Source organism: Plectropomus leopardus, chromosome 2, assembly GCF_008729295.1.
Source record: "Plectropomus leopardus isolate mb chromosome 2, YSFRI_Pleo_2.0, whole genome shotgun sequence".
NCBI classification, from domain to species: Eukaryota; Metazoa; Chordata; class Actinopteri; order Perciformes; family Serranidae; genus Plectropomus; species Plectropomus leopardus.
The window spans coordinates 4,118,346-4,143,059 of NC_056464.1; the positions used below are offsets into that span (position 1 = coordinate 4,118,346).

The 24,714-nt window shown below is 40.1% G+C and overlaps 1 protein-coding gene across 1 annotated transcript in view; it reads left to right on the forward strand.

Annotated features, from left to right (window-relative positions):
• The window catches only part of cadpsa (Ca2+-dependent activator protein for secretion a), a 200,869-nt gene that overhangs the window by 160,372 nt on the left and 15,783 nt on the right, over positions 1 to 24,714 (forward strand). The window contains 4 exon segments of the mRNA XM_042495019.1: positions 685 to 759; positions 1,622 to 1,705; positions 2,679 to 2,711; positions 7,172 to 7,279. Of these exon segments, the coding sequence (XP_042350953.1) occupies positions 685 to 759; positions 1,622 to 1,705; positions 2,679 to 2,711; positions 7,172 to 7,279 (300 nt within the window).

The window sequence follows — 24,714 nt, forward strand, 5'->3', positions numbered from 1 at the left end:
TTACTGTGGATACCTGTGTCACTTTCCAACTTACGCCTGCTCCATACGAGGATTAAAGGTTACAGCCAGGCACAACACATAAAAGCCAGTCTAACTGGTGCACTGGTCTTAACTTTCAGTTGGTCGTAACTCTTCCCGTCTCGACTCGTCTCTAAGTCCTACTTTACAGCCAGGCCTAAATCCAGTTGGTGCACTCGGCTCTGATGATCACACTACTTAAAATATTTTTGATATCTTCTCTATCATCGTGTGCTCCACTCTGAGCGTCACTCTCCTGGTGGCTCATGCGCGAAGCTTTGAGCCGCAGAAAAATTACACCATGGGAAATAATAACGTAAATTTGACTCGGGATTTTGTTTTTGTTTCCTTATTTTATTTTATTTTTCTTTGTGAATGGCCCTTTTTTATTTATCATTCTGTGCCCCCTCTCTTAATTTGGACTTTTTTTCGGGTCGCTGTTTTCCAACTGCACCCCTTATGAATGGTCCAGCTCAAGAAGTAGAAAATGTAATATCATAAGTATAATAGCCAAATTCTTAACATTGGTGCACTTAGTGTGTAATTCCATGAAATCAATATAAATATGCCATTAATGTTCACTGTGTCCCTTTACTGTCACTTTATGGTGGGGTTACCGAGTGTGGCTGAGAAGATTAACATGTTTCAATTTTTTCTCCTCTGCAGAGACAGTACCATTCTCAAATTGACAACCTCATTGAAGAGACGGTGAAGGAGATGATAACTCTGCTAGTAGCTAAGGTACAAAATACTACAGGATAAATTTACACAATGGATGGATTGTACTGTTGTGTATAAAAGTACTTTATATTTATACCACAAGCACCATATTGGAGGAGTATGTGAAAATAATAGTCAGTAGCTAGATAGCAAGACTACCTCTTGTTAAAAAAATCAATCAAATGACCACAAGAAGATGCAAAATGATTACAAAGACATAAAAAATGAAGAAACTCAAAACAACCATAAAGAGACTCAAAATGAACTCAGAGACACAGCTTCAAAGACACTCAAGAAGACTCAAAACAACCACTAAAAAACTCACAATGACAAAAACATTAAAATTACTGCAAAGAGATACAAATCAACCACTATGAGATGACACAAAGAAATCCAAAACAACCATGAAGACATTCTAAATGACTACAAAGAAGCAGAAAACAACTACAAAGAGCCTCGAGGAGAGTCAAACAATCACAGAGACACAAAAAAACAAGATAATCTTACTAGTTTAATAGAAAAATACTGGAATAATTTTTCAGTGGATTGAAAAGCCTACAATTTTTAGTCCACCATGAGAGCATGAAAAGCGGCAAAACGTGAGATTTTATTTATTTATTTCATTTTAAACTGCATGACAGTATAATGTAGACTCAAATTCACCAACTCTGAAATAGATTTCTGCGTACACATTCATACATTAATAATTGAATACCCAGCTGTCACAAATGAATGGAGGTGTTTTTTACTGTCAATACTACTGTTGCATTTTAATGACTTTGAATAGACCTCTGGTTGTAAAAGACTGTTTGTACTGTGCTACTTCTGCATTTCCATGTGTTAAATAAATCCACTGCTGTCGTTTTCTTCTCCTCTGTCTCAGTTTATGGTCATCCTAGAGAGTGTTTTAGCCAAGCTCTCCAGATATGACGAGGGAACGCTCTTCTCATCCTTCCTATCTTTCACAGTAAGTAGCACATTAATGTTGTTTCAACACCATCTTCTTTTTCTTCCTAAAACACAAACAGATACTCACCGGCTTCCTTGCTGGAGAAGTTCCCAGTGCACCATGTGAACAATCGTGATCACCCTCCTTTGAAACCACAGTGGAACTCTGAAATCTGAAAGGGATAGTTCAGATTTTTTTACAAACAATAAATATTCGATTGGTGCGCCCCCAGTTTTAGGGAAACAGACAAGAGTCAGACTCAGAAGTATATCCAACTCAACCACAGTAGGTAGAAATATGTCCCCTTTCAGCTAGCTGCTATTGGACATCCATCAGCTGACCTATTACATCACATACCAAACAAGGTAGTTTTTTTTCTCCTACGAATATATACTGTTCTACTTCAGAGTCAAAGCCCGGCACAGGGCCTAGGGAGGATGCGCAGAACACCTAGGCCAATTCAGGTCTGGTTGAGGTGTGTATATGAAAGAGTAAATCGACCCCCAACCACATAAGTTAGGTGTGTTAGTCCGACTTTGAGAAACTACAAGCAGCCCTCTCTTTGGGAAACCACACTTTAAGTGCGGAAGCTCCGCTATTCAATCAGTTCTGGATCTTATTTGTTGAATCACCATCGTAACAAAAATGCATTTAAATTACATGTAATGAGCAATCCTCTGTATTTTAAAGTCATTTCTTATTTTCTTTGATCTCAAATGCTCATTTTAATACAGTTTGACCTTTTTTGAGTTCTCCTTGAGCACCAAATAGCTTAACACCTCAGCTGGTTTCCCACAGGATTACAAAAGCCAGGTTATTGAATTTGTGAGTGCACTTTTGCAGTTGAAATCACCACATGAACCACTGTTGCCACTTCAGCACAGAGCTCCAGGCTGTACAGTCTCACCACAGTAGCCTTTGTTCTGAAAAGTGGTGCCACAGCTGGAGTTCGGACTGTTTTTTCACCTGCTTCTCTCTCTTTTATGTCAAGGTGAAAGCTGCCTCAAAGTATGTGGACGTACCTGTAAGTGAGACTCATTTATTTTTCTTTCTTTTTATGTGTGTATACTTATTATACTCTTAAATGTCTAAATGATCTCATTGATCAACCCTTAGGACACGCTGTAATATTACACACATTTGTATGGGTTTGTGCACAAAATGCGCTTTTTAGAATCAAGCTTTAAAAAAATATTATACACTAAAATTATTTTCTACTTTAATTGATCTCATTTTTTTTAACCATCATTAGTCCTAATCATAAATATCAAATATCCATTAGTTTTCAGAGTATTAACCCTTTAAATGCCAGGTTTTTGTCATGATGCCAATATGTTTTTAGATGAAAAAAAATTAATAATTATTATTATTGTTATTTTCAATGTACTGCATGCAAAGTAGATTTTTTTTTTTTTTTTTGATGATCATACTCGAGGATATGTCAATGATGTGCAGCAGCATTGATTGTGACAGTGCATCTAGTGGAAATAGCATGTATTTTCTCCATATGCCAAATATGGTAAAAATGACATCATCAGGTGGAAAATGGTAAAAATTATAAAATCCAAAGCGAAAGTCCAGAATGACACCCAGAAATAATACAATACACATTTTTATGCTTCAATGGCTGTGGGATCAAAAATGTCAGTTTGAATGGGTTTCAGTGGCGCATTTTTTTGTAGTATGAATGTAACAATTTAGTTTCCACAGTGTGTTTTAGACTTTCTAATTTTGTTTAATTCTAAGATTAAACAAAATTACGCAATCCTGCCAAAATGTATGCCATATGCATGAACACAGCCAAAATAATCAAAAACTTAAGAATGAAAAACATGTAAAATGCAAACAGTCCCTCAGGGTTAAAAATAGCTTTACCTCAGAGTTGCTGAGTTGTTTTTCTGACATGAGAGGCTGATCATGTGAATTTTCTCAGTAGGAAAGTTGTCATTCCGACTTTTCCAACATCACATTAATGCATCATTTGTCTGTGCACATCAGATAATTAATAACAATAGCTGTAAAGTAAGAAACCAGAGTATACCAGTATGTAACTTCTTGTCTCTCCATATCGACATTGTTTTCATCTAGCCTATATAACAGCATAATGGAATGCCCAAAATTTAGTTATGGCTTTTGATTTTGGTGTGCAACCCCAAGATTTTCAGGGGCAAAGGGTTAAAAGCTTCATGTTTTATTATTGTGCAAACTAATGTAAACATACTCAGTAGTTTAACCTCTCAATCCTTTCTGTAAAAGTAAACTGACAACCATAAACAGCATTTATAACAAACCATTGATCTATAAAATTTCAAATTTAAAGTTGAAGGTGACTTAGAGGATTAGATTGAGGGCATTTTGTTCCCTTGTGCTGTGCGTGTGTTTGTTTCTTTTGCATGTACAAATATTTGACCGTGCTTTCACATGTAGAATAAGAATCAAGATGGCCTCGGCTGTGATATTTCCACATCAAATGTCCCCGTGTTTTCTCTCCCAAATGTCCATTCATATGCATGTGGCCAGATACTGACAGACAGCCATGCCTTGTGCCTCGCTCTCTGTGCACTACACATTGCGAGTCCATGTTGTACAACACATGCCCACTCTGCTGTCAGGGTGGCGGCGGTGCTGGTGGTGGTGGTGTGTGTGTGTGTGTGTGTGTGTGTGTGTGTGTGTGTGTGTGTGTGTGTGTGTGTGTGTGTGTTTGTGCATCAGATCTGTATTAGCTGCCAACACTTAGGCCGCAGCAACATGCCAAATTTCAAATTAATGCCTTGTCAGTGAATTTGACAAGGCACTGTGTACACTGGCAGAGGTCGCAGTTTCCAGCTCAGCATGCTAATTGTGTCCTTAATGTACAAAATTAGAGTTTTGCTGGTAAAAAGACACTCATTTACACATTGTAAGAGTCGGTGCAGATGTGTTAACTGAGTTTAGGAGCAGTTAGTGATGAGTTCTTTACGTGACTTTTTGAATCGTCGGAGAAAAGAGAGAGAAACGGAGACTAAAAGGTTTACAGAGTGTTATGTTGTTTTAACAATGGTCAGATATGTTGATGTAAGAAAGAGAACTAAGGATGGAAACAAACATCCTCAGTGAATATCAATCTGCCTCCCTCATCAAACCCTGCTGAGTGTCTCCAGTGCTCCTGTTCACTTTGCTCAGACTGTGAGTGTCGTTTCTGTCCAGGCTAAACTCTGAACATGAATGACGACGCTGTAGTCCCTAAATCTGCATCCTTGTGAATAAAATACTTCTTTGGAGATTTCTCCGAATAATAACTGAAAAAAAAATGTAGAAAGTGGTAGCGCAGAGAGCTCTCTCATTACTCTTCTCCTATGATTAATCCTGTTTAAATTATTTGCACAGTATTTTATCTCACTTGTTTTTAGGAGTTGTGTGTCTTTCTAGTATTAATCTTTTATAGTGTTGTTTGTTGTATGAGCGAGCGACGTCCAAGACAATTTTCTGTCATGACAGACAATAAAGATTTTCTGATTCTGATTCTATTTGTGTATATAGTATTTATAACTTATTTCTCCAAGATTTTAGGCATCTATAGGTTTGCTGCATCAGCATCTCATTGTACTTGTACAGCGACAACAAAGATACCAAAATCAAAAACATCTCATTTTCAATGGAATTGAAATTGGCTTTAACTTAAATTTTGTCAAATGCATTTGTCACCTAATGTATCTTTTAACAGAGGTAAGGGCTGAGACACATGCTGCGTCTTTAATCGCCTGGAAAGTTGATCAAGGGCGCAGAGGCAGGTTGCATGTGAAGTCACTAAGCGACCATGTCCAGTGCCTTATCATAATTCAGCCCGTTCTTACTGCGAACCCGTTAAATACGTCCGCTCTGTCAGTGCTTTTGTCGTAGGAGCATGACGCCAAGAGACAACTCACCAACCGGAACACAGTTGGACGGCGTCAGATGAGAACATGCTCAGACAGAACTGGTGGCATTACTGTACGCTGGCAGTGCCGGATGGCACCTGGCACTCATGCAACGCGCTTGGGTGACATCTGCGCATGAAACGCTGAAGGGTCGGATAATAACGCTACCGGTAACAACGTGATACAAGGTGCATGAGTGCACTAAGTGGATGGGCACAAACAATGATTTTCGTGCAGAAGTCCGGAGTTCGTTTCTTGTGTGGATGTGTTTTTTTCTACACCATACCATGTGCCTCTTTTGCCTAAAGCGAACTACCCATGACTTTGTTGCCTAATCCAAACCATTGGCAGGCAGTGTTTGTTGCCATGTGCTGTTTGAACATAATGACGTGCTGCTGTCATCCCACCATTTGCATTTGTTGACATCACTATTAAGGTATCCCAAAGCGAAAACAGCTGACACAGACGGATACCTAAAAAGGTAGACGCAAAAGGTCACTGACAGAGCGACACTTATATAAATACAATACACGTTCTTATTTCATTTTATTTTATTTTTTACAATTAACACTTGAAATAATGAATAACAAGGTAGTACAAAATGTTAACCTTAGTGTTTCACTTTTACCGTTTTACTTTAAGAATTCATTTAACTTATTTTTTCTTTCTACAAAATGAGCCAATACACTGGCAACGAGAGAGATCCCAGGTTTAATAATGGGAATACATATGTAACAACATTTAAATTGCTAAACTAGAATAAAAAGTTAGATTTGAAGTGAAATCAAACACCAATTATTAATTCTGTTTACTATATCAAGCTGAAAAAAAGCTAACAAGGGCCAAGTGCAGAACACACCGCAGCGACCAGGGCAACAGACGTTCACCGTCATCCGACCATTGGCTTGGTGTGTCAGGGCCCAAACAAATCTCACACATCTCTTCTTGAGTCCTGCAGCTAAACTGAACTGAACTTGTTTAACAAAATTTGCTTCTTATGTACGACAATTTAACACATAAAGTGTTTTTAAACTGCCAGAGCCCCTTTTTGTCTCCTTCACCTAACACTTACATAAATATAGATATCATAGATATCTCTAATATTTTTACTGTGAATATTCCAGATCCAAATGTTTTTGAAGACCTTTCTGATGTTTTTCCTGGCATCGAAGATTCCCATAACACAAGTTAGCCCATAATCTAATGGGTAGATTGAGATGAAATTTGCTGAGTATATTCAATTTTATTAACCCCTTGACCCCTGCTCTTATCCTCTGGACCAATTTAAAATTTTCAGAAAATCCTCAGCATCTTGTTGAACCTGTCAACACTTAAAATTGATGGGATGTCATGGAAACTGTAGCCTGTAGGGGCCACTAGCACAGCTTTAGACCTTTAGTCTTGTTGAATTTGGTGTGTCAAAAAGATAATTAACTCTATTAAGTAAAATCTCTCAGTAATCATTGAATGCAAAACATTATATTTAACATGTTTATGTGGCCATCAGCTTTCACACTGCTGTCTGAAACAGGTCCTAGTTTGCTCAACAATGTCTTTTTCTCCTCTCTCTCCTCCTCATCCTTTGCAGAAGCCGGGGATGGACGTTGCAGATGGTTACGTGACGTTTGTTCGTCATTCCCAGGACATGTTGCGGGAGAAGGTCAACGAGGAGGTGTACATAGAGAGATTATTTGATGTAAGTAAACCGCAGCACCTCCTCCTTCATCAGGGGGAGGCTTAGTAATGACAAGGTTTCATTTACTCTACCTGTGATTATCCTCCGGAGGAGATTAAAAACACGTCACTCCTAGAGAGAGCGAACCAAAGTCAATTCATAACAGTCATGTGAACTCCTCAATGTACATGTCAGCTTTAACCCTTTGAAAGCTGAGAAAAGTGGCTCAATATCTTTCAAACTCATGGGAATAAGTCAAGGAGCAACAAAAGAAAAAATTACCCTTAAATTATGAAGAAATTAATAAAAAAAAAAAAAAAAAAACTAAAAATTAGTCAAATAAAAAGAAAGAAAAAAAATGCACCAATATCTTTTTTTTTTTTTTTTTTTGTAACTTTTGTAATTTTCACACACCTTTGAAAAAAGTTTTTGAAGGTCTTTGTGAGATGGGAATTTCTGATTCCTTCCAGAAAAAAAAAGAATCCAAAATGCATTTAACATGATTGACAGCAGTGGCGGAGCTAAATCACGTAAAAACTTTTGTAACAGTAAAATGAAATAATCCAAAAGTAGTTGCAATTATTTTTCATAATAAGCATATGGAAACATTTTTAATGATTTTTTCATATTTATTTGTGTATTCTGGTATATTTGGTCTTTTGTGTAGGTTTTGACCTGCAGGTTTCATGTTAACGCTGCTGTGGTGCAGACTCATGTCTTTTTGGGTCTTTGCAAGTCACTTGGTGAAGCTGACTGTACCTCCACATCAGTGTCCTTCGCCATAGCTGCAAACTGTAATCAACTCAAGCTGTAATCAACTTGCAAAACAGTCTCCTGACACTGTTTGCCTCTGTTACATGAGATGAGGTCAGGCAACACCAAAACAATTAGTAAATCTCTAAGCCCGGCTGCTGAGCCTCCCCTCAGCTCATGGGGAGATTTCTCCTGAAAATGTGCTAAAACAATCACTGCAGTGGGATGAGTTGCACACTGAGCCACAGCTCTATGGAGATCTGCTTCTCTTTTTAAAGTCAGGCGTATTTGTACATCGTCGTCCTCTCCACCGCCTTGCCGTTTCCTCCTTTGTCTCGTAGTGTTTGTGTGCAGTTTGTGCTGATCTTGAGGAGGGATTATCCTAAGCGGCGCTCTCTCTTTCTTAGTCAGCAAACAACAGTTAATCAATTGAAAAAGGGGCACAAAAGATCACTTTGTAAGATGGCTTAGCAGCCACCAACACAGAGCTTACAAACAGGTTGTCTCACCAGCTACCTTTAACAGTGGCATTAAAACTGAGGGGTCGGTGACTCTGGATCACTAGATCACAGCTGCTACATTTGTCAAATGGCAGTTTAAAATGTGACACACCGGCCAAAACACAAACTGGATACATCACACACACACACACACACACAGAGAGAGAGAGAGAGAAAGTAATCAGGCACACAACAACCCAGTCACCAATCACATTGTACATGTCTACAACCCACAACTATGTTACATATATATTTTAATTTAAAATTTAAGAATAAGAATTAGAATGAAAAAAACTATAGAAAAGCTATAGGAAAATGGAAATAGAAAAAAAGAAGTATGCAAGAAAAAAATGTCTATTATGTCACAAAATTTAACACAATGCACACATAAATTGACAAATAAGAGGTATGCTGTATTAGAAATATAAGAAATCCACATATCCACTTAGAACAGGTCGTTTGATATCCTAAGAAAATGCAGGCACAACAGTTTGTAAGATACAATGCCAATTTAAAGCCCCTACAATGATGTTACTTCCTTATAGTTACGCAATTAACATAACTAGGTTATTTTTAGACAATAAAAGTTACTGTTACCAGACAGAAATGTTGCTATTATACGCTGGCAAACAACCAGAGAGCAACAGGCGTGTCCACATGCAATGCTCACGGGCTGTGTCACTTATAATGTGGCCAGACGGAACCGGCTGCGCGTGCATGAAACACAGAAGGTCGGCGTCAGGTAATAACACTGCTGGTGACGATGTAATATAATGAGTGTGCCTATAGGTGGACAGGTCCCAGGTGGGCTGCTGACAGGTCCCACAAACAACTGGATTTCCTGTGGGGGTGTAGCATTCCCATGTGTATGTGTGTTTTGTCTTTTTTTAAACACACTACCATGTCCCTGTTTTGCCTAAACTTATCAATCCGTGACTTTGTTGCCTGATCCCAACCATCATGACGGTCTGTGTTAGTTGTCATGTGTTCATGTTGTGTAAACATGCTGCCTCATCCCATCATGTGCATTAGTTGACATCACTGTAACAGAATCACTGTAAGAAGTAAACACAGACTGTCACTGGCCAGGCGGCTCCATGTGATGACTTGGCATAATAACGTACTGAACATACAGATGTACCATAACAGCTGTTTGCAGAAACTTGCTGTCTGTGACTGGACTGCACAGTAGCTGGAATCTGTCTAAGGAGCAGAAGTGATAGAGCTGCTGCTTTGGAGAAACAGGTGACCCTGGGTAACAGGGCACACGCTAAGATGCAGCGATGCATGGGCTATGTAGAAAAGTATTGGTTTTGGTGTTTGCAAAGATTCTCACTGATATTTTAGATATTAGCTCTGGCTGAGTCCTGTGTTTGGGTTCCCAGCCAGCCGTCAGCGGGTCAGATCAACCTGAGCCACAGCACACAGAACACAACACTAAACTTTTACACATGCATTCAGATCATGTAACACTCCCTCAGGCCTATCGCTGTCTGAGAAGTCCTTTGTTTTAGGCCCCAGATTACTTTGAGTGTTTAGGCCTTCATCTAGTACTTAAATTGATCAAGAGAGGATGTATCAGGATCTGGCAGCTAAATACTTTCCTGGGGGGCACATTACTATGCAGTAATCTGGAATTACTGTAGAGACAATAATCTGGAATCTCTAAAGAACAGAGCCACAAACATGTTTTCTTCAACTCCAAGTGTCAACCAAAATCAACTCATTTCTGAATTTCACAGATCTTGGAAATAAAAAAAAAGATATCCTTTTCTCCTATTGTTGGATTTTAAGAATCTGCTTCATCCAGGGCTCAAACACAAGACAGTCTCCTTCCTTCAACTAATCCAAAATACTTCTCAGTCGTAGTGCTATGTTTCCATGTAGTTTCTTGATGTACGTCCTGGGGACTTTCATCCTAAAAGCAGTAATCAAAAGATCATTGCCTGTAGATCCTGGTTTTTAGGAATTGCTTTTATCTACAAAAACCCAGCATGAAACACAATAAAGGATCCCCCCAAAAAGCTGCAGCATACACAATAACAGTTTCCCTAAAAACATAAGTAACATAACTTTTGATAAAAACACAAATTTAGGTGCCAAATAGCCACAGGAAACAAAGCAACTTGTTCCTAAAAAACACCCAAATTTTGGGGCTAACATGTTGTAGGAAAAATGATTCCCTAAAAAACATCCACATTTAAGGGCTATAAAGCAGCAGGAAACACATTGACAGTCCCCAAAAGCTACACAGCTATAAAGGCCTATAAAGCTGCTGGAAAAACAGCTGCAAAATGCTTTTGTGGAGTAAAAAGCTCAATTAAAATTTAGCTTAAAAAGGAGCTCATAAAAGCTCATTAAATAAATAATGACTAGTTGAATTAAAAACACTTCAGCTTTAACCCTGTGAAACCTGAACAAGTGGGCTTGATTTCTTTCAAAAAACATGAGAGAAAGGCAATGAGCAACTTAAAAAAAAATAAAATGAAATAAAAAAATCTAAATGTATTTTTATGATACTTATAAATATAGCAGTCTGGCCTTTTTTTTTTTATTATTTTTACAAAACATTTTAATAATAATCAGCTAATTTCTTGCAGTTTGTGGGACATTTCTTACCAAAGTGCTTTTTACATTTTCTTCCATGTTTTTGAACAAAATCAAACCAGTCTGCCCAGTGTTAAGATTATTAAATACTTGTGAAAGGCTTTCGAACGCAGCACAAGACAAGTGATGTCAGTCGAGGGTTAATTATCTTCATTTGACTGAGGGTTGAAGGGTTGATGAGACAGAGTGGATACACTGACAGGGACATGGTCCAGGTTGTGTAATCCTCTGCATCTGATCGGCTGTCAGGGCTTGGTCCTGGCTGTGGACTCTGTGCAGACTGAACAGTGGAGGCGTGTATACAGTAGCATCTATCTGTCCATGCTGTTGTATTGAATGGAGGCCTTGAGGTGTAATCCGTCTCCTACCCTCTTCCTTTCTGTCCGTGCTGACAGAGGATGACAGAGAGGTGTCCGGTGCTGGATGTTTGCTGTTTGTTGCTGCATCTTGACCCACTGCTTTGCCATGTATCCTTTTTTCCTCCATGAGAGCGTCTCTGCTGGGATTTGTCTCACCCCGGCTCCTCTTTGTTGTCATTCCATATTAGTTCTCCCCGCGGCGTCATCGAGGCCCATGAAGGTGTCTCTGGCTGCTCTCTGCAGCTCTGTTGTGCTTTTCTTGTCTCTCCACCCTTTTTTTCTTGACTTCTCTCTCTTTTTTGTCTGATTTTCTGGTGGCGACTTACAACATGGAATATTAGTGCTTGACTCTGGGTTTAATAATAATAATAATAATAAACTTTATTTGTATAGCACCTTACATACAAGAAATACAGCCCAGTGTGCTTTACAAGAAGGAAATTACATGCACCGAGTACTTCACATTAAAAGACAAAGAAGACAAAAAGACATAATAAAACCTGCATGTAAAAATAAAAAAGAATCACAATAGAACACATAGAATGCATCTTCATACGGATCAAACCCAATTGATAATACTAGTAAAAGTGAGATTAAAATAAGGATAAAAATTGAATGCACATAATGCATAACATAAGATGGAAAATAAAACACATTATATAAACCCCACTGACACAGTAAGGTTAAAAATGAGTGTATAAAATGCATAAAATTAAAGGCCAAGTCTTTTTCCTATATTTCTATTTTTATCCTTCACCCAGAATAATCTGCATGTTTTTAGTCTAGGATTCTGTCCCAGTTCCACTTTACAAAACCAAACTAGAGTAAACATATAATGTGCTAATGTTGATGCTAAACTACCATGGAGCTCAGTATACAATACATTGCTACATTTCATACTTTAAAAAGACTTAACCATGGCAGAAGAGGACTGCTAGGGCATAAAAATGCTGACCCTAGGCTGACATTTATTCCAGAGCAAAACTTTCACAAGTCAAGTCATCAAGTTGTGTTTAGTTTTGTGTTGTCTTAGTAACAGCACTGTAAATATGGCATAAGGTATGGGTTTAGTCAGAAAAGCACACATAGAAAAAGCAGTTCAATGACTGTTTTGGAGCCAGCTTCAAGTGGCACTGCGTTAGCTTGGGTTCTCATCGTACCATATGATTTTCACCCATAAGCAACACAAAATTTTCACTTGATTTTCATTATGTAATTATAATACATAAATCATTTTTTTAATTCAAAATTAGTCACTAGGTGGGTTTTGATGACAGATTTACGCAAAATTTTTGATGAAACATAATGACTGCATTTGCACTCAGCGATGTTCTGCGACTTCTCCTCTGGCGATAACGTTCCAAGACGGATGGATGGCGATGGATGATCAAAACATTAGTATTATAATTTCGTTGCAACCACCACACTAGCCATCATTATTTCCAATCCAAGGCGATAACGGCTTGTTATGTGAGTGATAATGGAAAGGCAAGCTATGAGGTGATAGTCCACGATTCCACAGAGGAACTGTGGATTCAAAACTTTCGAAGAGTTATGTGAGGCAATAACAGGGAGCCGGTTCCTACTGACAAGCACATAGCTATAGCATCATGTGACCTATGAAAGCCAAAAAAGTGTTTCCATTACAGTGTGAGTGTGAAAACGTTTTTGAGTGTAAAAACTTTTTTGTGATAAATGGGAGTTTTTTTGAAAACTGACATGTTACAATTAGATGAATTTTCTATTAGCAATTTCACTATTCACAATTTGAGGGTTAACTGTATACATCTTAGACAGTTATGTAAACACTTGAGGCCCACCTAGTTTGACTATTGGAGGCCACCAAAGCAGATACCTCAGTGCTTGTGTGTGTGTGTGTGTGTGTGTGTGTGTGTGTGTGTGTGTGTGTGTGTGTCAGTGTGTTGGGTTTGGAGGTTTTCATGCTCTTAAAATAAGGTCACGATGGACTCCCCTTAATCTTTGCTTTGTTAGGCGCCCCCTTGCCCTCCCTTGGTGGGCCGCTGACTGCATTTATTTATGTCTGTTTCCCTCAGTGGGGATTACAACAATAAGGCAGCTCATTACATGAAATATTATAGATTATTGGTTTTACTTCTGTCCTTTCCTCGCTTTAAACTGTTCCACACACAGTTTTTGTGGACATTTTTTTGGAAGGTTGTTTTGACTCGTAGTTTTCAAATAAGTTTCACACTGTCTCCATTTTGGCAAGGCACTTTGTCTATGATTTAATCTTACAAAAAATGGATTTGGGGAGAAATTTGTAGAATTCATTAAAAAAAGAAAAAGAAAAAATATGTAAACAAGGAAGAAAGAAGAGCAAAACAATCAGCTGCAAAGACAACAAAGTGCTTGAAAAACAATCTTCACTTGTCTTTATACTGTATAATCCATTTACTTTTTTTAAGACTAGAAGGACATTTTATGATGTTTTGGTGACCTGCCAGGACACATTTTTTCATGCCAGTTGACAAGATTAAAGTCTTAAAACTTCAATGGGCCATACTATACAATGAAATAACTCTATCAAAGTCCCACCACCAAAACAGTCGACTGTAAAGAGATTACATTTCAAATCACACCAACAAATCAGGTCCTTTAAGCATGTTTCATTTCACACATCCCTGACAAATGTGAGGATGAACAGCATGGTGTGTTTAGTCTGGTTACAGCAAGCTGAACAGAATGTGACCCTGCCTTTGTGATATGGAAGGTTAAAGGTAGGAGACAGAGTGCAGGCTTAGTAGAGACATTTGCACGTGCCCATAAGTAATTAAGGTTTCTTAAACATGTTTGGCTGTGATTCCGTCCGCAGACAATAAGCCTGAGGTCATGTGTAATTATAATTGGGGTTATGACATGCATTTAGATGCCTTCTAATATCAGCGACAGTGAGCAGATTATTTCACCATGGCCTCATAATTTCTATATGTGTCAACACCCACAAATTGACGTCTGGAGTGACAGCAGACAGGCCCATATGTGGTCTAATGCTGATAATGTTAAACAAACACCAGCGTCTCAAGAAATGATTCATAATGTGAGACATATTAGCAAGTGCTAATACCCATGTTCTGACACAGATTGACGGGTAGGGGGGCTTGTCGGATTAGGACGTTTTTAATTGATTTGACCCACTTGTTGGACCATTCATATAAGGGGGGGGGGGGGACTTTTTTTTTTTTTTTTTTTTTTTTAAACCAAAAAAGGGAGATCCCATTGATGTTTAAATCAGATTTACTTTATGCTTCTTTTTTTACAAACCACAATCCTGATCAGCAATCCAATCACGGAATTCTTTTAATATTATATTTTCCTGCTGTTGTGGAAATTGCTCTGACGGCAGGTGTCTGTGGCATCATGATTAAACTCGCATAGAAATCCCCTTTCGAGAGGAAACTGTTGTGAAGTTGCTTTGAGAGAGGAGAGAGGCCACAGAAAACAGAGCTCCTTCGAAAACACTCCCCAAAGTTTGTGCTGCTCACAACTTTCTGCTCCATCAGTTAGTCTGTTTACATATTTCATTTTTAATAGCATATTGCAGGTGCTGTCACTGACTTACAGTATCTTTCTCTCACATCATTATGTGGAAAGAAAACAGTGATGTCACGTTAAAGCTGGGGACAGTCCTATGAATTATCAGACCAGGGTGGGGGACAAGAGCCTGTACTCTTACTGTCAAGTATCATACTGCCAGCTCTTCTTTTTTTTTTTTTTTTTTTTTTTAAGTTTTTGTTTATTCAACATAAAAACAACACAAACATCATTTAGATGTTCACAATAAATTAACAAACTTATTATATTTTTGGTCTTTTCGTTCACATTTTCAACATTACTAAGTACCCATTTAAAGGTCATATCATTTACCACAAAGCATTCAGTAATTCGGCATTTGTCTCCCACCTTGCTGTTCACAGTCAAAGGAAAAGAATACAAAAAATATACAAGTACGACAAATGAGTAATAATGACAATTAAGTATAAGCCAAGGTTGAAAACCATAGCAAAACAGAAAGAGAATGCCAGCCCGTTCTTATTCTAAAATTGTTAAATACCGCAGCTTTCGGCATAAGATCTTGGTGCCAAAAGCCACCTTTGGTGTCTGCATGATACGCCACAGGCCATCATCAGCTGAGAACTTGGCTGGACAGACCCGTTCATGGTGTTATGATATGCCACCTGAAGGAACCTGCCTCGGCAGCATGACGGTCTTAACTGATGGTCAGTGTCAGTTAAGAATGTGGCTGAATGTAAGCTGTCGAATCCACATGATACACCGAGTATATATTTAGGTTGAAATGCTGCCTGTAACAACATAGTATAAGGACTAAGCAGCACATGGTTACATTATGTCATCAAAAGCACATGGCAACTAATGCCTGGACATCAACAAATGCACATGCTGGCATGCATGGTTAGAATTAGGGGAAGGAGGCACATGGTAAGGTGTAGAAAAAGCTTCAGATTCAGACAGGACGCGTCACTGGACTCCTGTACGAATGTCCAAGGTTTGTTGGATCCATAAACCACCCTTATGGATCCAAGGATTTTGTTGACGTAATGTAACCACGTGCTGCGTAACCCCACCACATGCAGAGGGATACCTAGAGAGTAACATGTAGATGCAGCTATCCACTGCAAAGTGACAATATGTGATGACTTTGGATGAGAATATGTTGGATGCTGCTCAGTGTTCTCAGGTCACTATGAGAGGGTGCTTGAGAGGATTCTCAGGCTAATCGTCAAACCTAAGGTTCAGTTGAAGCAAGGCAGATTCGATTTAGATTGTGGTGCAGTAAACTAGCTCTTTATCATTGCTGTGAAACTGAGGCAGGTCTTGAAGTATATGTGTGCTTTATTAGCTTCTCCCCTGGAGTATCTTGGTGAGGATGCTGTGGGTGTAGGGTGTACCAGAGCAGAGCCATAGTATTATATGAGTACATGAACTGTGGTGAACTCCATCCAACCAGTTCCTGGATATTCTTCCTACCCCACCGTCAAAACACTATGTCATGCAATGAGGTTTCTCTGCCACATAAATACCTTAAAAAGTGCCCTGCAGTTTGACATTTTTGTTAGGTATGATGAAATGTGTGTGTGTGTGTGTGTGTGTGTGTGTGTGTTAGGGGAATAGCGAGAAATTAATTTGGTCCCCTTGCAACCCCCCCCCTTCCCCTGGTTTAGTTCTTGAAAGAGTGGCTGCAGAGGCTCGGATTAAGACAGATGTGCTTAAATGATACTGAAGGGGGGACTTAGCACGGCACAGCCTGGGGATCATTGATTAAAAAAAGCCATGTCTTTAGCCTGAGCCAAATCCAGTCCTGCACTGATACTCCACAGCTTCCTGCCCCATGAAACTCCCCCTGTAACAAGTCCCGGCAACCAGCATGCCAGCCAGGTCAGGGGGAAGCGGGGAAAGGAGTGCAGGAAGAAAGAAGCAGACAGGGATGGTGCTGTAGAGCCAGTGAGTCTTGGAGCCACCTCCTCTTTTCCCCTTCCTTCCCCCCCGGGCTAGAGTTGCAGCAGATACTGGGATTACACAGGTCAATTATACACTTAATCTGCCTTCGCCTGGAGGGGATTAGGAGCGTGGCTCATTGATTGATTTGAAGTATTTCCGTTGACCTTGGGCAGTTATCAGATTCACAAGCGTGGTGAAATTGCACTTCTGTGTGACGAAAGTTAAAGCGCTTTTTAATCGCTGCTGCTCCTCCCGTCCTGCTCTGCTTACCAACTGCTGGACGGCTGTGGCGGAGCGGAGCAAGGGCAGGGGTCAGGTTGAGCTGCAGATTGGGGGATTTGAGATTGTTGTCGCCGTCGTCGCCGTTGTACTTTGGTCGTGGCGGGTGGGTTTGTGAGGATGGGTGGGCTGTGTGGGGGGGGGTTGTCGTGGTGACAGAATGCCTAGCGAGCGATGTAACTGCCGTCATACCACTTGGCTGTCCAGAGACATTTCACCACTTTGCCGGCTATGGTCACGAACTGCCAGCCCCAGGGCCATGCCAAGTGAACAATTTAATCAACACTGAGCTCAGACTACACGCAAACTTAACTCCTGCAGCCTGTCAGATGTCTCAGTCTGCTCCACAGACTTGCTTATGTAAGGACTGAATAAAGAGGACAGGTTTTTTTTTTCAAGTACTAACAGAAAAAGTGAAAACTATTTTTCAGAATTTTGAGGAATTACCTGAGGCAAGGAATCATAATTGACATAACTTTATAACTGGAAGGTCATAAGTAAAGATATGAAGATATATATTTGACAAAATTTTAGGGCTATGTAATATGCTTGAAGTGTCAGTATGATGATATTTATAAGAATCTCTTAACATATTTAATATTCAATATTCAAATATGCCCAAAGTGCATTAGCAAATGACATTATAATTATACATAAACATTCCAGATTTGTTGGCATTTGTTCATATTACACCATACTTAAGTTCTGCATGTGTCACCACACTGTCTCTCTATTTCATTACTTTCAGATGTATTAGAAAACAAAAAACTAGAATGTAATATGTGTGCTCTGTAGGCTTTATCACTAATAGCTGTTATTGTTGTTTAAAGTGTCAGTAAGTCATGGAAAATGTCATTAAAAAGTCATAGTTCAATGTATTATTAAGAAAAGGCATATTGTAAAAATGTTCAAATGTCAATGTTCTTTCTTATTAAAAAAGACATTAAAAATGTCATAGAATAGTCATAGTGTGGGCACTTTTCTTGTGTGGCCCCCCAGTCATTTGCAGGCTCCCTAAATTAAGACTCTGTCATTGAAGCTTTAAGAACCCTGAATCAAAGTTTGTTTGTTTCAAAATTCTCTAAAATGGTCAGTTTAGTTTATTAGTTTCAAAAAATTTATCGATGGGAAAATTCCCTTCAGGCCCCCAAGGAGTGGTTGGGTGGCAGTGGATTGAAAATTGTCCCCCCTGAATGTTAGATATTCGATTACGGTCCTGACTACCGGCAAAATGATTACACTGATCTGGTTCGACAAAACTCCCAACAAACAACAAAACGTTAACTGATGTTATTAATTCCTGAACAAACTTTGCTTTATATCATACATTTCTACAGCGACATTTTTTAAAATGACACAAAACCTAATATAATAATGTCATCAAGATACAATTCTACTGAAGGACTGAAGTCTCATGACATAATGCACTCATAAACCCCCCCGATACCATTAATAAATTTTGTCTTTTTTCAGATCGGTTTACTGTTTCTAAGAGACAATGAGCAGAGGTCCTTTCCCATCCATCCACAACAATATGACTGCAATACTGTGATGATGTCCTCTTGTTGTTTTTCATGCCAGTCAGTAATCTCTTTTAGGTTGAAGTAAAATATCTATAAAAGGATTACACAACCAATAGGGAGGAATATAATGGTGGCAGTCATTGGTCACAATAATAAAAAAAAGACCAGCCATGCAGGATAGGTTGGATTGACTGTGTGACTGTTCAAAACATGCTCTGAAAAGGTTTCACTTCCGTTTAATGAAGTCTGTAAGCAGCTTAGGGTCCTTAATAATTACTGAGGGAGAGCATTTTGTTTGCCCGCTTCGTTCCTTTTGGCTCTAAATCCTCTGTGAGCATTCCCAGCGCCGTGTCGCTGGGAGGAAACGGCGAAGGACACTAAAGCCACGATCATCCCGAGAGTAGGAAAATACAAGTTTAATGGAGACTTCTCCTTTGTCGGGTCCCGCTGGTTTATTGATCGGGGCCGGCAGGGTGAATTGATCAAGGGCACACATGTCACCTCTCGGGGTCTCTATCACCCTTTTTACAGCCCCCTTTGCTCCCTCCTTCCCTACGCCTTGTTAAAAAGGGAGGTATGGTGGCATTTGTTTGATTAACTTGTCTGACAAAAGTGACAGCTGCTCACGGGCGTATGTGGATGAGTGGCCCAGCGCCGCTCCCTCTTTGTACATCTGTCAGAGCCGGAGCAGGGCGAGCGGGGTGAAAAGAGACAAATTGGACCCAAAAAGAAGGCCATTCACCTTCCCCAGACCCCCCTCTGCCGCTCCACCCCTCTATCCTATTCAGGTGCTCGGCGGGACCCTCAAGTGCTTGCTGGCTTATTCCATTTTCACTCCCCCTATAGAGTTCCCTGAGCCCACAAGTGTTTTAGCCCTCTTTTTCCTTCCCTCAATCCACCCCTAAGCGGCTCTTTGTAAGTAGAATGGCTCACTTTTCTCAGGGCCTGAAGCCGGCGGCTTTTTTTCTTTCTTTATTGTCCACCACAGAGCTTTTCTGTCGCTCATTGTATGTTTACTCAATGACTGGTCGCTGACCGTAATTCCAACTGTTTAGTTCCTCACAACATGGCCCCCCCAAAGCCCCCTCCACCCACTGCCCCAAACATACACCCATCCCCTTCTCCAAACCACCGTGTTTTTATAAAAGTTGCTCCTTATTTAGTCTCTCTTGTCTGTTGAGCTGACACTTGCGGGTAGAAGGAGACGGCTGTTTTGTAAGAGACCCAGATTGTCGACGTGAAAAGAAAACCCAGACCTGAGATAAACATTTACCTTTCTCCTGCGATGCTACGCCCGCGGTTGACTGCCATCCTGTTCCGCAGCGCTCCCTTCTTGACCAGCTGCCCAGCTGAAATGCCCGCTGAGCCCGTTTTTGTTGGCGTCCCAGCTGTGCTCAGACTGCGGTCAATGGTCAGCCGGGTTTTGCCTTTTGTGTCCGCCGCACAATCAAAACAGTTTGAGACCTGTGAGCTCGATGAGCCCAAAACTTTACTTTAGTCCCACTCTCAGAGCCCCTCTGCTCCTTCCTCCTCCTCCAACATACCCACTTCTTTCTGTCAAAAAGAGAGGGAAAGAAAGAGAGAGAAAGTCAGTGGATGACAATATCCAGTACAAGATGCTGAGCCCCATTGAGCCTCTGTGAAAAGCGCCTTTCTTGTACATCCACACTGAGGCAGATACATTTGAAAACATGTTTACATGTCCCCTCACACTTGTGCTTTCACATAATCCTCTAAAAGTTTGGGATCCATATTCCAATGATCAAACATAAGGATATGGGTTAAAAAGAAGGCGCAAAGTTTCGCATAATCACTCGAATACAGTCATGACGTTTACATGATGTTAGAGAAAGATGAATTATTGTCTTAGTCCGACTAAAACTGGACTTTAAAAATACATGTAGATATATAATCGGATTAAATCGAATTTCTGGAAATCTGACTAACACATGGAGATAATTCGTCTGAAAGTAGAGCTATTCTGTCATGTAAACACCTTAATCACCATTGACTGGACTGGATGATCTGTACGTACTCCTCAACACCACGCCTCCCTCAGTATTTAGCAATAGAGACTGTTCGTTACCTATGAGGAGGGAAGGGGTGCTGCAAAATGGGTCAGGCATTTTTTTAAAGCATTTAGAAGGGTCTTGTGTTTTTAATTTTGGCTAATTGCTAATTGTAACGTGGATGGATGGAACCTTTTTCAGTGTTATGCAACTGGCATGGCCGTATGATACACTGTTGCGCGGCATCAGGTTAAGACACTGCTGCTGGGCCGCCCACTAGCTCACACAGTCGAGCATGTACAAAGGCTGCAGCCGCCACAGGTTCAATTCCACCCTCGGCCTTTTGCTGCATGTCATCTCCTCTTTCAACCTTTAACACTCAAGCTGTCCTGTCGTATAAAGGCCAATAAGCCCCCCCAACATAAATCTTTAAAAACGTACATTTTTTCTTACTTAACCACTCGCTTCTCTTGTTGAAACCTAACCCGTACATTTGTCGCCTAATTCTAAACATGTGCTTTTGTTGACATCCTTGTTGGTTTTGGCATCTTGGAACATCAACAGCAGACACAGGAGGATACATAGAGTGAAATGTGTAGAAGTGAAAGTCCACTGAAGCAGCGATATGTGACGGCTTGGGATGAGAATGTGTTGATAGGATCTACAGTGTTGATTAGATGTATATTAAAGAAAGCAATAATTAAGGTGTTTTTCACACTTCAGTCATTTGACAGCAACAAGAGGACATATCAGGGACAACACTTGAAGTGTGTGACAAGCTTTGCTTTCATGTAGAATGACCAATCACTGATACAATGTTTACTCCTTAGTGTTGCTGCTACGCAGCAGTACCCAATCACGTCTGTTCAGGCTGACAGCTGTGTATTAGGCTACGTTTAGATGAGAACAACCCAACTGAAACTTTAAAAGTCTTTCTAAAAAAAAGAAAATCTGTGTTCATATAATAAAATGGTGAGAACAATCCCTGTGTACACAGATCCGCAAAAACAACCAAAAACACCATAGCATGCATGCCAGGCCATTAGTTGGCAGTGTAACTTTGTAATGACACACCACAGAAGAACAACACACGCATACACAAAATGCAGCTGTGACGTCACCGTTCTCACAGGATCTGCGCATTGCCAGGTTACACAGCAAAGGAAGGGGTGGCGTTTTCAAAAGATTACACTCTCAAAAGTTTGCATTTTCAGGCCCCCAAAATGCAGTTATGCGAACAAAAGTCCAGACCAAAACAAAAGTTCAAGATTTCACGCAAGAACCATTGCTGTGTAAACAAGTTTTTCAATGTATCCACAATGAGTCAGTATTTGTGTAAAACGTTGTGGGTTTGGGGGGTTGATATTTCGATAGTGTGGATGGAAGATCAGGGAGGAAAGAAGCATTTTCACATTTATCCACATTAATGTGGACGTGGCCTCAGGGATGACATCATCCATTTCAAGATTCTAAGCCCCATTAACCTGCAGGGAAAAGCTTCATTTGTTCTCTGAGGGTCAAGCTTAGTTCTGCTGCTGGATGACAAGGTGAGCACGGAGCTGGTGGGATGGGGGCGTGGTGATGTTGGTGCTGAGATTGGTGGTAGCCGACCTACCGTGTGAGTTACTATGGTAATTGGGTGCCGTCATCAATGGGCCCTCTCTGCTGAGCTGAGGAGCCAGACTAGAATAGGCCAGCGGTGGGCTTTGAAAAGCAGAGCAGGTAGGATTAGACGAGCCCTTTGTCCGAAACGCATAATGTCTTGCAGTCAGATTTAAAGCCCCTCCACCTCCACCCACACCAACCTTGTTTCCTTGTGTCTGTCAGTGTGCATATGTGGGTGTGTGTATGCGTGTTTGAAAGAAAAAGTAGTGTTGCTATATGGCACTGAGCGGCCTTCCCTCTCCTTCACAGGGAAGCCTGCCACTTGGCATTAGTGTTGCCGCACCAGCAATCATCATTCCATGCCTCCTGCTAATTGCAGACACAGCTGGGTCTCAGCAGGACACGTTCTCTCTCTCTCTCTCTTTCTCTTTTTCTCACTCTCAAACACACACCAAGTTGTTGGATAAATGGTCATATGGCACTGACAAAGGGATCCCAATCAATAGCTGTTATTTCTTATTATTGGCTTGTAGTTAGCAGTAATTTCACTGTGAATGAGATAATGAATGTATTTGGAATATGGGAATTTGCTTTGCATTCATTTGAACATTTATTCATATTTAAAGGGAAACACCACCTAAATTAAGAATTCCAGTACATTATCTCCATTACCCAGGAAAGTTCAATCAATATATTTGAACATAAGCTACTTTCTCTCTCAAAGCCAAGAACGAGTGAAGTCTCAAACTTGTTTTGCTGGTTCCACTGCTAAACTGCACCAGGTTGACGGATGTTTTGCCACTCAGTCTGACTGAGGGGGGCGTGTTCCAGGGGGGAACTGACATTAACGCATACCCTCTATTGGACTAGACACTTTTTGATACCCACTGCCATGTACACATTTCTGTTGGTGCTCAAACAGTCCTGAGCTGGTTAGGACATTTATCAATTTGAAAAATTTTGAGCAGAAATCCTCATCATCAAGGGCATATACTGCATCTCGCTGATTCCTCCACTCACAGTAAAATTAAGGATTAGTGCAAGTCTGCTATAGATCCAAAGTTATTAGCACACTAATAATGTAGTTCATTAGCCACTGCTACTGTCTATGCGTGGACGGTGTTTTACCTAACTACATAATCAGAGTATCAACAAATTCCACTTATACATTTATAAACATGTGGAGACTTTCACTGACTTTTCATCTACATGCCTAACCTTAACCCTTACCCAAACCAAGATTGTGATCTTTTCTACTTTTTCATCCTGAATATGAATCCCAAACTGCAGCTAAGCCCAAATCATCACAAATTTCCACTCTGCAGTGGAATTCATTTATATTACACTTCAGGTATCCTTTTGCTGCTGCTTACTTTAAGGGATGCTTCTACCATGATGTCAACAAAAGCACATGGTGGGATGATGCTGCACATGGTTATGTTTTGGCAATAAAAGCAAATGGCAACAATTACGGGACGTCAACAAACGCGCATACAGGTACAGATGGTTAGGTTTAGGGAAAGGAGGCACATAAGATGTAGAAAGAAAAACATCACATTCAGATGGGAAGAAAACACTGGACATCCACATGAAAGTCTGGGGTTTGTTGGATTCATCCACCCTGTAGGGACCTTTGTGCTCCTTAAATTAAATTGTTACTGGCAGCAATTCAACCTGAAGCCGTCCAGTGGCATATCATGCAGACACAACAGGTTTCATCTGGTCTTGTTTTCAACTGATGCCGACTGTCTGCATATTATGCTGCCAAGAAAGGTTCGGTCCGGCCACCTGACACTGTACAACAAGATTGCGAGCAGTTCGGTCAGCTTCATTCTTAGCTGACTAGATCCAGCAGCGTATCGTGCAGAAGGAGGTTTTTGGCATCACAATCTTACACCAAAAGCAAAATAAAAGAAGTGTTATTTTAAGAGTTTAAAATGAGAACGAGCTGGCTAAGCACTCAAAGAGGTGTGACACAACTGTGTGTCACCATGTTTCTTATTGTAGGCACTGTTAACATGTTTTTAATATCGGTGCGAACATGATCTCTTTTTGTTCGTTTTTCTATGACTCTAAATCACTACTTTCTTTTTCGATATCTTATAGTGTCAAGTGTAAACATTTGCAAGAATTTACACCAAAGATATTGTGAGAAAATAAGCTCAGTTCTCAAGTGAAAACAAAATGATGAAAACAGATGATCAGAAATTACACTAAAAACTCAACTAAATTCTAATTCGAATCAGTAAATATAAGAACAGATAATATGAAAATAAGACTGTAATCTGAGCAAGGATTCAGTGCCAACTTTCAATTCTTCACAGTACTCAATGCCCTTCTGGT